The sequence below is a fragment of the Mauremys reevesii genome, linkage group 12, assembly GCF_016161935.1.
Source record: "Mauremys reevesii isolate NIE-2019 linkage group 12, ASM1616193v1, whole genome shotgun sequence".
Taxonomy (NCBI): domain Eukaryota; kingdom Metazoa; phylum Chordata; order Testudines; family Geoemydidae; genus Mauremys; species Mauremys reevesii.
In genome coordinates this window covers 2,432,716-2,446,239 of record NC_052634.1, presented here as the reverse complement: position 1 = coordinate 2,446,239, position 13,524 = coordinate 2,432,716, and the positions used below count along the sequence as shown (strand labels likewise).

The following is a 13,524-nucleotide window of genomic DNA, read 5'->3' as shown; positions in this document are numbered from 1 at the left end:
AAGGTTAATTTTTTTATCATCAATTCAAACACTGGTAACCCTAGTGAAAGATTATAATATGATGTCTGCCCCAGGAATAAGTTTATCCTATGCATGTATTTGCCTTTGGAGTTGGTCTTCACCAGCAACTTAAATCAGTAGAGCTACTTGTCTCAGGGATGTGAAAACTCCACACCCCTGAGACACACACCTATGCCAATTTAACCCCTACTGAGGGTTTAAAAAAAAAAAAACCCACACAGAGCCAGCTAAAAAAAAAAGTTATTTACAATTGTACATCCAGATTACAAGACTGCTAGAAATTTAACCTGTTAAATAAAAAAGGAGCATCACCTTTTTGGCAGGGAGAAAGCACCACTCCAAGAATCACATTTCCTAAGAAAACCTTTACACTATACTTCCCACCCAGCACCCTCAGGCAGCATAAGAACCACGGGAGCCTAATTCCTATCTCAAGACCCAGACTGCTGCTAAGGCAAGGACCTTCCATGGAAACAGCTGGGGCATTCAACACCGTCTCTCTGCAAAGTAAACAAAGAGAAAACTCCAACTGCCTTTGAGATCAGAGGGGCTTTCTCAACACATTGCGGGACTAGGTCACATTGTCTCTACCTTAGCTGTGGCTCAGAGTCTTGGCAGAGCAGTTGTCTTTTCTGAAAGTTAGATTTCAGGTTTAAACAAACATGCAGACAGCAATGCTGTGACTATGCAACTGCCAAGCTAGCCTGGCACTGTCAGACCTCTCAATAGAGACCAACCCCGTGCCATCAGATGCTCAAAATAAAATCACATTCAGGGTAGTACATTTAAACCCACCATTAACTGCATCTTTCCATAAGCAGTTAACCTAGACCAGCGGCCAGAGTTTCGAGCCAGAATGGGTTTGTTGTCAAATACAACAAAAGAGTTTCTCTTCCACACCCCTCTCTCCAAAAACCCCCTTTAGGAAGGGACGAGATAGTGATTCACCATATGGAGCAAGGCATTGTAGGAAATATTCGTCTACTTAGCGTAGCTCAGAACTAGGAACGGGAGGGGCTTCTGCTTTACAACTTGCACTGACAGTTGGGGAATCCACTTTGCAGGACAGAAGAGCCACTTCAGCATAATTATTCTCTGAATGAGTTTTCTTTAATCCTCTCCGCACCCCAGAAAAGCACCTGAGATTTGGGACACAACTGAAAATCAGCAGATCCCCAAAACACCTCCAGGGAACCAAGAGTTTGGCCGAAAATAGGGTTACAAATGTATTTATATATAATTTGTTAAAAAAATATTGATGCCAGAAACTGGTGTCTCTTCTGCATCTCACGGCAGGTCCAAGAGAGCAGAACTATTCCAGCAGGTAGCTGGATACTGCACTTTCCCTCTGCAATCAACCTTCCAGCTGCTCACAGTAAAGCTGTAGAAGTTCTTCTCTGGGCTCAAGGGACCCAAAGTTTCCCGCCTTCTCCTCTCTGCCTGACTGGACAGAGTGACCTGTTTTCATCCTCTTCCAGGAGCATCTAGAACTTTCCTTTAGAGGCAGCCTAGTCACCCCCAGGTCGTCCATTTTAACACTGAATGCTAGGGAGAAGAGGTGTTCAGGGAAGAACGAGCCATTCCTTACAGCTCTTGCAATGGCATTAGGTTGTACTGAGGTCTCACTTCCTCCCCGAAGGGGAGCCAGGAGCAGTCTTCCATTTGGTTTTCTCTTTTGTTTACATGTCCTCAACACTCCACTTATATGCAAGTTCCTGAACTGCCTTCTTGCTGGCTAGCCTGGCAAAGCGCTTCTGTTCAAACCCATTGGACCTACAAAATAATATCAACAAGAGTGTGGGTTGGTGCACAATATACTTTACCAGGCCATTTCTGAGAAATGAAACCTTCTGGAACGACCAGATGGCTCAAGCTCCCTTCCATCTCTAGATTGCTGGCTCAGTTTCAGCCCCAGCTGTAGTTAACAACAGCTGGTGCCATCTGGTGGCAGCTCAGTGGCCAGTGTACAGCAAATTAGGTGGGTCTCCTTCCAGTTTTTAATGACAGATGTCCTGACTGCAAAGGCCACATATCCCCACATTGGCAAGACAGGCAAACTATGGAGATAGGTCTCCCAGCCCACCATAGCAAGGGTCTGCAAATGTCAGCCCTGAGGCATATTAGCAAGGGAGAGAGCAGGGTGTGGGAAGCACAGATGGTGAGAAAATGGCAAGTATTATCTGTGAAAAATTAAAAACATTTCATGGAAGTTTTTGATTTTTCATCAAACAAATTAAAAGATTGTTTATATTCAATACAAAAAAGAGCAGTTGGGGCCCTCCTCCCACCTCACTGGAAAAAAAGAGGGGGAGGATGGAAAAGGGGAAAAGAGGAGGGGGCACGCACCTGAAAAAAATGAAACCCACTAATTTGTCATTTCAATTTGACCAACTATTTGTAAAATTGCAAACACACACATTTCAGTATCACTGAAAAGCCATTTTTCATCCCCCGAAAATGCAAGCAGCTCTAAGGAGAAGCCTGCAGTGCTGCTTCCCAGGCTGCTCCCATTGTGCTGGTCAACAGAGGACTCTGGTCTTCCGGGGTGTTGAGCCAGCACCTCACTCTGGCATGAAATTCACATAATTTAAAAAAAAGGTTTGGAAGCTCATTAAGCCAAGAGACTGTGTGAAAACGCCTTTGTGTGCAGGCAGGGCAGCATACTTCCCTCATGCCTTTGTCTGCGTTATCCCTGGAGCTAAGGGTAAGCTCTTCAGGGCAGAGGCCCATCTATCACCTCTACCACCACGCTAGGTGCAATACAAACCGATGAGGAATGCCTACCTGTCCACTCCATCCCAGCGATACCCAGGCCATAAGTTAAACCTGTTCAGGGGAGGTGCTGGTCCATTGTACCTGGGCTTCTCTAGAGACAGAGAAAAGCAGCAATATAATCCATTAATATTTCAGCCCAGCCATGTGGTTATGTTATCATCAATCTAAAACAGTGTACACGTACTTGCACTGAATGTTTAGCCAGCCAGCCAGACCGCTGAGCGCTGACCATTATTCAGGGAGGCAACTTCCAAATACCACCTTTAATCTAGTTTAACTCTGTTAGTTCACAAGAGCATAGCACTGTTGTTCACCTGGTCTCTAAGCCAATCAGAACACAGCTGGCCAACAACAGTACAGTGAGTCATTACCACTATTGCACTAACACCCACCAAAAACAGACTGATCCGTTACGGTGAGTCTTGTGCTGTGTATTTATTAGCAGCAGCCTTGCTCATCAGTGCATCACTGGAGCCCTGAACTGCCATAACCTACGTACAAACCAACCTTTCTTATCCTTGCTCTCTTTGGCTTTCTTCTTTCTGATGAAGTTAGCCATGGGGTCCCCTTCTCTTTCCTTCTCTCGAAGCATCTGATCCAAGTCTTGGTCATCAATGTAACGAGCCAATGGCTTCTGCATCTCCTTTACTGCATCCTCCACATTCTGCTGCTGCTGCCTACTCTGGGCCAGGCTTGAAATGAAACACGAAGCCTTATGTTAGAACACGTCAGACCCAGGGTACATCCTGTTGCTTGCTCAGTGTGCTTGGCTGATTGCAATCCTGTGCTACCAACAAGTGTACAGCACTCACAATCCACACACCAGTGTGGGACAGGGAGATTCAAGAGATCTCTAAGATGATAGAGAACATTTGGTGTACATGTCCAGAATCTCAGTGCCTGGTCAGTGCTCCCTGGGAAAGGAGTCCAGGTGGTCTCCGCCCAGTCACAAGTGGGCCTGCATCCATATCACTAAAACCACCTTCACAATGGCCATCTTTGTTGGCAACAGAGGTGTTACATCATTAGAGGGAGGGGATGTTATGCCATGGAACAGGACTGAGCAGTTTGCTATTGAACTCCGGGGCTTCTTACCCCTTGCCCCACTTGGCATAGAGCTCATCTCTCTCAGATTTCGCCTCCGCCTTCTTGTGCTGCTCAAGTCGTTCCTGCATAAGGTCCCTCTTGCGGCCTGACTTGTCTCGAAAGACTGTTTCAGCCTTTTGGGATTCATCTGAAGACATGAGAAGTTGCAGGTTAGTCATTTTAGAACATTTCCAAAATCTCAGTCAATTCAGCTCATCACTTCTACGCACTTCAACAGCCTTGTGTTTTGGTTGGTTGATGTATATTTCTTGGTTTTAAAGTATTCCAACCTCAGAAAAAGGTCACCAACCAGTAATGATAGAACCACAACCACCAGTTTCTAGCCACTGACTACAACTGTCCTTGTAGGAAGGCCTCTTGAAATCTGTCTGACCCTGTTCTTTTAAGAAGTGTTCACCGAGCCTGCCTAGCACCCTGCAAGTCCCAAAAGCTTCAGCTCTCTCTATTATTATTTCATGGGGAGCAGTGCTCGGGGGTGGGAGGGTTCCACCATTTACATTTCATTTACTTACAGGCCTAGGGCCCTTCATTTTCAGTTTTTATTTTCTTTAATTTTTCCCAGGAATTTACCAGTGTTTATTACCGCAACAACAAAACAGATGAAAATCAGTGCAAAAAACTATTAATAATGTTTCTAGGTAAGTATCAGGGGGTTTTTTGGTGAACGGAAACACCGGAAAAAAGTATTCGGTAGATTGATTAATGCTTTGAATTCTGTTCAATGTGGTTTGCTACAGAACTAAAACAGATCTCAAAACACAATGCCACTTCTGAGTTTAAGAAAACAACACATCTTTAATCCCCAAATAAAACTTTTCATTTGAATAAACACTTTACTGTTGTAGACTTAGAACTATGAGCCTATAAATATTTACATTTAATAATTGGGCCACACCATTCGCAATCCATACACTCAACTTCATCCTTTTCTCCTGTTTGGGAGGGAGGGGGTGTTAAACTTTTGAATACTTCTTTGTGCACTTCAGAGCTTGTGGGCATGCCTGTCTGTTTATTGTATGTATCTTATCTAGACTAATACATAGCCGTACTTCAACAGGCAGTTTTGCGCGTGCGTGCACACACACACTATTGTATTATCGTAATACATATCTCTCATGCAATGTGTTGTATTTTCCTAATAAAACAAGTTATTTTTTATATATTTGAATGATACAAAAGTAGGGTGAAAATGAGAAAAAAAATGAATATTTCCTGTAAAACTTGGGACTTTTTTTGGTAAAAATCGATTTAAACTGAAAACGAAGGGGCTTACACAGGCCCCATGGAGTGCCTAGATGCTACCCCCCAGAGAAGCACTTCAGCCAGGGCCCACCACACCCGAACCCCTACAACTAGCACAGAAAAAAGCAGTAGGAACCAGGCTGTAGGTTGAAAGCAGGTTGATGCCCATTACAGTCTCATTAATGCTTTACCTTCCAAGTGTTTGTTATTTCTATCGTGTCTCCTGAGCTCCTGCTGTTCTCTCCGCAGCAGGTCGGCTGACACCAAGCCAGCTTTACCCCCAGAGAGCATCTGGCTGGCCTGCAAATCCAAAAGGGATACCACACATTACCACTAGCTGAAGCCTGTGGAGGCCCATCCATATAAAGAGCTGATGATCTCAGTCCAGCTCTTAGGAGAAATGTCCATATCACCAAGCCACTTCCCTCCCCAGGGCAATAACTGGCCCCCTTGTGGGCACTCTCAGCAGACACACAAAGACTGAGTGGGCCAAGAGGACAAAGCTATTCACTCATCCTTAGCAATGCCCACTGCAGGACAGGGTGAGGCAAGTAGGGAGGGCAGCATGGGAAACTTATACCTTACAAGCTTACCCTCTGGTCCTCTCCTCTCTCCCCCTGGAAAGATCTTTTAGAATCTGGGCCTCGACGATGAGGCAAGAGGCCAGGAGAGCTCCTTGAACCGTGGAGTTTCTTTCCAGCTGCCTGACTCCTTCGGGGAGGAGATAAATCAGAATCTGAAGACGTGTTCTGATTCCTCTTGGGAGGAGAGAGTTTGGAGGGGGAGTCACGGTGTAGCAGGCCTGGTCTATGACTGTTCCGCAGGGGGGAAAGGTCGAAATCAGACGAGTCCTGGGAACTCTTCCATGGCAGTGAAGAATCAGAGTCATGCCTCTTGCGCCTTTTAGGCGACGGAGCCTGTTTAGGCTTTTGATTGGCTGGAGAAAAGCCTGCAATAATATGGAGATATCAAATTACAATCACAGCAGAAATACAGTTTGGAGCCCTGTAAAAGCCTGGACATGCTAGCATCTGAGGTGCATCTCTGCAGAGCTAAACTGGCCAGTTTGGAAACCAGAAGAGATGTTAAACATGCCATGTGATAATAGGGTACACATACCATTACAAAACGGTCGTGACTTGGGATTTTTGTACTTCTTGTAAGGTAAGTCCAAGTCCTACCATCTTTAACTTACCAAGAGAAAGTGTGAAACACTGATTCCAAATCCCACGGCTGGCAGCATTGTGCAAACATGGTCACAGACTGGGGCCTGACAAATGTTTAGAAATAACACGAACTTGAGTGACTTGCTTTTCCCAAGAGCACCCGGCTAGCATTGGATGATCTCATACACACTCACCTCTTGTGCTGCTCTGTTTTTTCAGCCCACTAGGTGATCCAGTTCTCTTTCTCCGAGATGGTGATGTGGCTAGGTCAGAATTGTCTCTGTTCTTCCTGAGAGGTGAAAGATCTGGAGTTATCTGCCGCTTATGATGCGATGAGGACTTGTGTGGGAAGCCAGATCTCAGATTACATTGCTCTCCTTGGATTCCTCCCGGTAGCGATTTGTCCATAGTTTTGTTGCTTTTTTTTCCTGATACTGAGTCGCAGTGGCCCCGGCGGGGCGGCGACCGGTCCAGCGAGTCGCAGCAGCCCCGGCGACGATCGGCGAGTCGCGGCGCCCACGGCGGGCGGCGACCGTCCGGCGAGTCGCGGCGCCGGGCGGGCGGCGACCGGTCCGCGGTCGCGGCGCCCCGGCGGCGACGATCGGCGAAGTCGCGCGGCCCGGCGGCGACCGGTCCGGCGAGTCGCGGCGGCCCCGGGCGGCGACAGGTCGGCGAAGTCGCGGCCCGGCGGCGGCGACAGGTCGGCGAAGTCGCGGCGGCCCCGGCGGGGCGGCGACAGGTCCGGCGAGTCGCGGCGGCCCCGGCGGGGCGGCGACAGGTCTGGCGAGTCGCGGCCCTGATTCCCGGATGGAGATTCATCGGAAGAATCATGACGCTGCTTCCTGAGTGGAGAAATCTCAGGAGAATCATGACGACCTCTCCTGGGAGGTGATGGTTCAGATGAGTGTTTAATTTTCTTTTGTTTTGTGGTTTCTGAACTGGAAATAAAAACAAAACAAGAGGTTTGTAAAGCAGCCAGCAGGGTTTAAAGGGAGCTAATAGCCCTGCTGAATGAAGCGCTGGTTACCAATTCACATCTGGTTCTCAGGATCACAGACAGACATTCACACAGATTAATGCCTGAACTTGTCACCTCTGATCTGTCACTACCACGCCAAAAACCCAAAAAGGGCTCCTATACCTGGGCGCTCTGAGCACCAGCCGGGCTGGCATTTAAGTTCTATCGGAATCAATTCATGACCAATCCACTTAATAGTGGAAGGGGCTGAAACAGATGTTATGGGCAGTCGGAATATTTTCAGGAGTCATGTGAGAATTTAAAGATCCCAAGGCTGTTATGAAAAGGAGGGAACTCTACTGTCCTCATCACATTCCAGCTTTGCTTGGCAGCACACAGCCACCTACATTTTCCCTACATATTTAAATGACCACGGAATAAATCTGCTTCCTATGTTAAAGTGCTGTGTATTATTTCTGTACACTGGATTAGACAGTTACTGCGTTCTCCCCCAGAAGTGAATGCATTTTAGCACTGAATAAAGCAATCCTCATATACCCCTTACCTAGATCATAAGGCTTAACTGTAAAGTACTGAGAGACCCTGGGATAAAAGGGCCAACACTGAAAACAAAGTAGTATACAAAGAGCCCGGTTACCACAACTCCAGGCAAAGCCCCGTACCTTGCTGTAGACTTGGCAGCTAGAGAAAGGTCTGAGCTTTGTGAATCTTCATTCTGATCTAAAAACAGAAAAGAATCATTACTTAGATTCTTATCATAGTGGACAACAAACTAAATATGAGTCAACAGTGTAACACTGTTGCAAAAAAAGCGAACATCATTCTGGGATGTATTAGCAGGAGTGTTGTAAGCAAGACACGAGAAGTAATTCTTCCGCTCTACTCTGCGCTGATTAGGCCTCAGCTGGAGAATTGTGTCCAGTTATGGGCACCACATTTCAGGAAGGATGTGGACAAATTGGAGATAGTCCAGAGAAGAGCAACAAAAATGATTAATGGTCTAGAAAACATGGCCTGTGAAGGAAGAAGACTGAGGGGACAATATGATAACAGTTTTCAAGTACATAAAAGGTTGTTACAAGGAGGAGGGAGAAAAATTGTTCTTCTTAACCTCTGAGGATAGGACAAGAAGCAATAGGCTTAAATTGCAGCAAGGGCGATTTAGGTTGGACATTAGGAAAAGCTTCCTGACGGTTAGGGTGGTTAAGCACTGGAATAAATTGCCTAGGGAGCTTGTGGAATCTCCATCATTGGAGGTTTTTAAGAGCAGGTTGGACAAACACCTGTCAGGGATGGTCTAGATAATACTTAGTCCTGCCATGAGTGCAGGGGACTGAACTAGATGACCTCTCGAGGTCCCTTCCAGTCCTATGATTCCTCTTATGGGGCACACACTTTTTTGGGGGTTCATTTTTCAGCTTGCAGAGGCAAAACACTCATGGGAAGGGGATGGAAAGTTAGCCCAGACGTGCTCCCTAGATGAAGTCAGACAGGGCTCGCTGCTAACAACTAAGAAGGCCCTGCCCTCACATCTTCTGCAGATGATGACTACGCTCACTTTCACCCTCAATTCCATTGATGACAACCTGACAACTTCAGGGCACCACCTTGCTGTCGTCAAGTTGAAGCTCTTGGCTTTATCTTCAAACCCATTCACAAGTCCCCCCATCCACATCTCATCCTGTGTTCTACTGTATCCCATCAGCCCCTCTGTTCTCTGTACAATGCCAGTCCTAAATCTCTGTTCATTTCCTTCTATCACTCTCCATGTGTAATTTTCCATGCTGCCCTTTCCTGTGGAACACCCCTTCTAAGCCAAACAATCTCTCTTCGGTCAAGTCCCTCTTGAAAGCCCTTTTCTTCTGTAAGGCTCATAAGAAGATAGATGTCTTGAAATGTGGAATGAAAACCCTATAAAACCTAAGCCTTCTCTATCTCTCGGTTACCCAGTCTTTCCTATCTTCTACATACCTATCTTTAAGTGTAAATTATTTGGAACAAGGACTTACTACATTTGCGGGTATTGTACCAAGCTGAATACTTTGCTGGCGCTAAAACAACCACAACCAACACTCCAAGTTTACCTCCTAAAAGCTTCCATTTACTATTTGTCCGGAACTCTTCCATCCGTTTCACTTCTTCTGGTCGCTCATCAATAAACTCTGCCACCTGAATGCAACGTAGCAGAATTACAACCCAGTAGATTTTCTACTCTCAAAAATAAACACACTCAGGCAACTAATGTGGTTTGCCTGTAATCCTCCATTATTATGCTGCACAGACTTCTTGTACATTGATATCAAAACATACAATATTGCTAAAGCCTCTGACTAGGTATTAGTCTCTGGATTGTTCTCTGTAGCTCTAGAACGGAACACATCCCTTACTACTTAAGTTGCAAAGTTTAGCTCACAACATCAATTGCACAGGCTTATTTGATTTCATTACAAGCGGTTGTTTTAAAACTTTTCAAAATATTTCTCTCATCTGTTGCTTTTGTTTTGCAACAGCTCTCCACTGCTTCTTTTTCATTTAAAAATCAATCTCTAAAGACCCACCATGTCAAGCAGTCTCAGCTCAAAATTTAGATTTGGCTCAAAAACAGGAATTAGCAAAAAAAATTCTATCAATTCCAATGGGAACTTTATTTGTTTGAAGGGAAGTTTTACATCTCAACAGTATCTGTTCACCAGACATTGAAGTTGGGCTACTGCAAAAGAAGCAGTCTGAAACTGATCAGTCTAATTAAAAAATTTTCAGTATCTCAGGTGCTGTTAGTAACTCAAATAAAGGCTTTTAAAAATGATTGTTAACTCAATAACATTCTAATAAAAGTTGCTAGTGACAGTCTATCTACTTACAGTATGTCATTGGAACCTGAACGAGACAAAGCACAGGAGAATATGCTCTAGCAGAGTAGTTCTCAACCAGGGGTCCATAGTCCATGTGCTCTGGGACAAATCTGACACTGATTAAGGCCAACAGAGTTGCACCCACTTATGTTACTGGTCAATTTTACTTTCTATTTCTGAACCCACTTCACAGAACAGCAGCACTGCAGGGTCAGCTGCTCTCTCCTTTTGCTATAATGTTTTGTTAATTTTTTTAATGCAAGACAGAGTAACATCCCTACCTGCAATAGCTTACAAACCAAATGCTCCCTTTGCTGATGGTTGTACAAGGCCTAGAAGAATGAGGCTCCAATCTGCTTTAAGCCTTTAGATCTACTGCAATGCATATATAAAAAATCTGAACGCAAAGTATCATTCTTTCTAGGCTACTAATGAGATCTCTCTACAGTTAAATCACACAAGTTATTCACTTTGCCCACTTACACAGGCAGCCATTCCCCCGGGCACTACTTGGCAAGTGTTTCCCCCCATGATGACAGCAGGAAGTTTGAAGGGGTGCTGAATAAAATTAGTAACTTGGTTTTTGATAGCACAAGCCTCCCGACCCTAGAGTACCCACCACAGGCAGGTCCCCTTCATCCTCTTCCTCCTCCTCTTTTTCTTGTGCAGCAGAAATGCTATTCCAGCTCACATCATCATCCACTATTCGCATCCTGAGAGGAGGGGGAGAAACGTAGTGGCATTAGGAAATGACCATGTCCTTTTATGTACAAGGGAGTACAAAGCAGATGAATGAAGCAATAAGGGGCATTTGTGTCCAATGTATGCAACTCAGGTGGCAGGCAAAGGAAGGACCCTCAGAGAGACAGCAGTTGCTTTTGGCATCCCTATAGTCCACTGTGATGAGAGCAACTGGCCCCAATCAGCCACCTGGGGGTGATGCTCTAGATATACCTTTCCCCAGACCCAGTGAACAGGGCAGGGGGAGCAAGAAAAGAAGCTACACAAGCCCCAAATCCCCCAACACACACTGGAGATAGGGGTAGATACAGGGGTTCCGGTCTCAGAGGCAGGGGAGATGCTTTGTGGGCCCTCATGGTTAAGGGGTTACTTGGGGATCCTTCATAAGTGAAAGTGGGGGAAGTCTCACAGATTCCAAGGGCAGAAGGGACCATTGTGATGATCCAGGTTCTCAACTTGCGGCCAGCAGGCCGCTTGCGGCCCAATCAGCACAGAACAGCAGCCTATGTGACATCCTCAGGGCCATACAGGTAGTATTGGATGCAGCGCACAATGGTAAACAGGTTGAGAACCTGACCTTCTATATAGCATAGGCCAGGAAACTTTCCCACAATAATTCCTAGAGCCAGGGCCGGCTTTAGGCCGATTGCCCTGATTCCCCGGAATTGGGCCCCGCGCCGGGTCTTCGGCGGCATTTCAGCAGCGGGGGGTCTGCAGAAGACCCGAAGCGAGGGAAGGACCCCCCCGCCACCAAAGTGCTACTGAAGACCCAGACCGCTGCCAGGTATTCGAATTGGGCCCTGCAGTTCCTAAAGCCGGCCCTGCCTAGAGCAGATCTTTTAGAAAAACATCCAGTCTTGATTTTAAAAAGTTCGAGATAGAAAACCTTGGTAAGTTATTCCGATGGTAAATTAGTCTCACTCTTTAAAATGTACGCCTTATTTCCAGTCTGAATTAGTCTAGTTTCAACTTCCAACCACTGGATCGAGTTCTACCTTCCTCTGCTTGGTTGAAGAGCCCATGATCAAACTGCAAAGAATCCTGTGGCACCTTATAGACTAACAGATGTTTTGCAGCATGAGCTTTCGTGGGTGAATACCCACTTCTTCACTTGCATCCGAAGAAGTGGGTATTCAGCCACGAAAGCTCATGCTGCAAAACGTCTGTTAGTCTATAAGGTGCCACAGGATTCTTTGCTGCTTTTACAGAACCAGACTAACACGGCTCCCCCTCTGATACATGATCAAACTGTAACCAGGTCACCCTTTTCAACCTTCTGTTTAAGCCAAATAGTCTGAGATCCTTGAGTCTGCCACTATAAGGCAGTGGCTCTCAGCCTTTCCAGACCACTGCACCACTTTCCAGAGTCTGATTTGTCCTGCGTATCCTCAAGTTTCACCTCACTTAAAAAACTACTTGCTTACAAAATGAGACATAGGAATGCAGAAGTGTCCCGGCCCACTAGTACCGGACAGTGGCTGCCTTGCTGGTCTGTATCAGCAGGAGATAATGGATGGAAATAGAAATAGGGCACAGAGCAGTATAAACACATCAGGGTCTGTCTGACAGTTGAGTCGGTAGTGACTGCACTAGGGCTTGTTACGGGGCCTGCGGTGGAACCAGGGCCAATCTCCGGAGCAGCTGACGCCCCCCCCCCTCCCCCCGGCAGCCCGCGGCGCGGCCCGACGGAGAATCACTCCCCTGGCCCTAGCGCGGAGGGGACACCCGGCGGGGGGGGGGGGTCTGGCGTTGCCAGGGGAACCCGTAGGGCAGCGTGGTGGAGCGCCATGAGGAGCTCGCGACGCGCTGGGGGCGGGGGGGCCAGGGCACCCCAGAGGCAGGAGGGCCCCGAGGGGGGGGAACCCGGAAGCGGGGCGATGCCCTCCCCCGCCCCGGCCACTCACCCCCTGCCGCCGCTCCCCGGCGGTTTCTTCCTCCGCTTGCGCCGGCCGCCCTCCGGCTGGGCCGCGGCCCCGCCCAGGTAGCGCCGCAGGTACTCGGCCTTGGACAGGCCCGGGGCCGCCATCGCAAAGCGGCGCGGACGGGGCGGCGGTGGGGACAAAACAGCGCGAGGCGCGCCCCGGAAACCGACTGGCCCCCGGCCGCCGCACGTGGGGCGGGGCGAGCGGGCACGCGCGCGCTTCCGGCGGGAGGGACGGTGCCCGGCTGTGCACGCGCTGAGCAGGGCGTGTGACGTACAGCGAGCGCTGGGGAGGGGGTGGGGCCCGCGGCTCCTGCAGCGGGGAGTTCCCGTGGTCTGTCCCGCGGGGCAGTGACTGATTGCGGGGGGGGCGGGGGGCAGGAAGCTCAATGGGCCGCAGCAGCGTAAATTACTAAAACTTCCTCTGCAGCCCTTGAAACCCAGGCCAGGCAAAGGGCCCTGCTGGCTGCAGCCGGGGGCCACACGCAGTACAAGGCAGGTTAGGATTTTGCCTTGGATCACTTCAGTAAATGTCCTCACAGCCGAGTCCCAGGCTGCAAAGTCAGGAGATGGGTTTGTTTGGGGTTTTTTTTGTAAAAGACAAAGTCCATGACAAAATGGGGAACTCAGGTGTAGGGTCCCCACAGGCAGCAGGGTAGCTAGGGCGCTGTAGAGGGGCCTGCTGGCTGCTATCCACAGCAGAGGGAGCCTACAGGTCCC

At 47.8% G+C, this 13,524-nt stretch overlaps 1 protein-coding gene across 1 annotated transcript; it reads right to left on the bottom strand.

Annotated features, from left to right (window-relative positions):
• Positions 1-488: 488 nt before the first annotated feature.
• BUD13 (BUD13 homolog) lies at positions 489-12,974 on the bottom strand. The gene is made up of 12 exons (XM_039496319.1): positions 12,788-12,974; positions 10,762-10,855; positions 9,375-9,459; positions 7,953-8,010; positions 6,996-7,249; positions 6,506-6,745; positions 5,739-6,094; positions 5,337-5,445; positions 3,892-4,030; positions 3,304-3,488; positions 2,806-2,887; positions 489-1,794 (listed from the first exon to the last, which is right to left on the bottom strand). Exons 1-12 carry the CDS (start codon positions 12,907-12,909, stop codon positions 1,701-1,703), a joined length of 1,818 nt encoding a protein of 605 aa, XP_039352253.1. The 5' UTR covers positions 12,910-12,974; the 3' UTR covers positions 489-1,700.
• Positions 12,975-13,524: the final 550 nt, after the last annotated feature.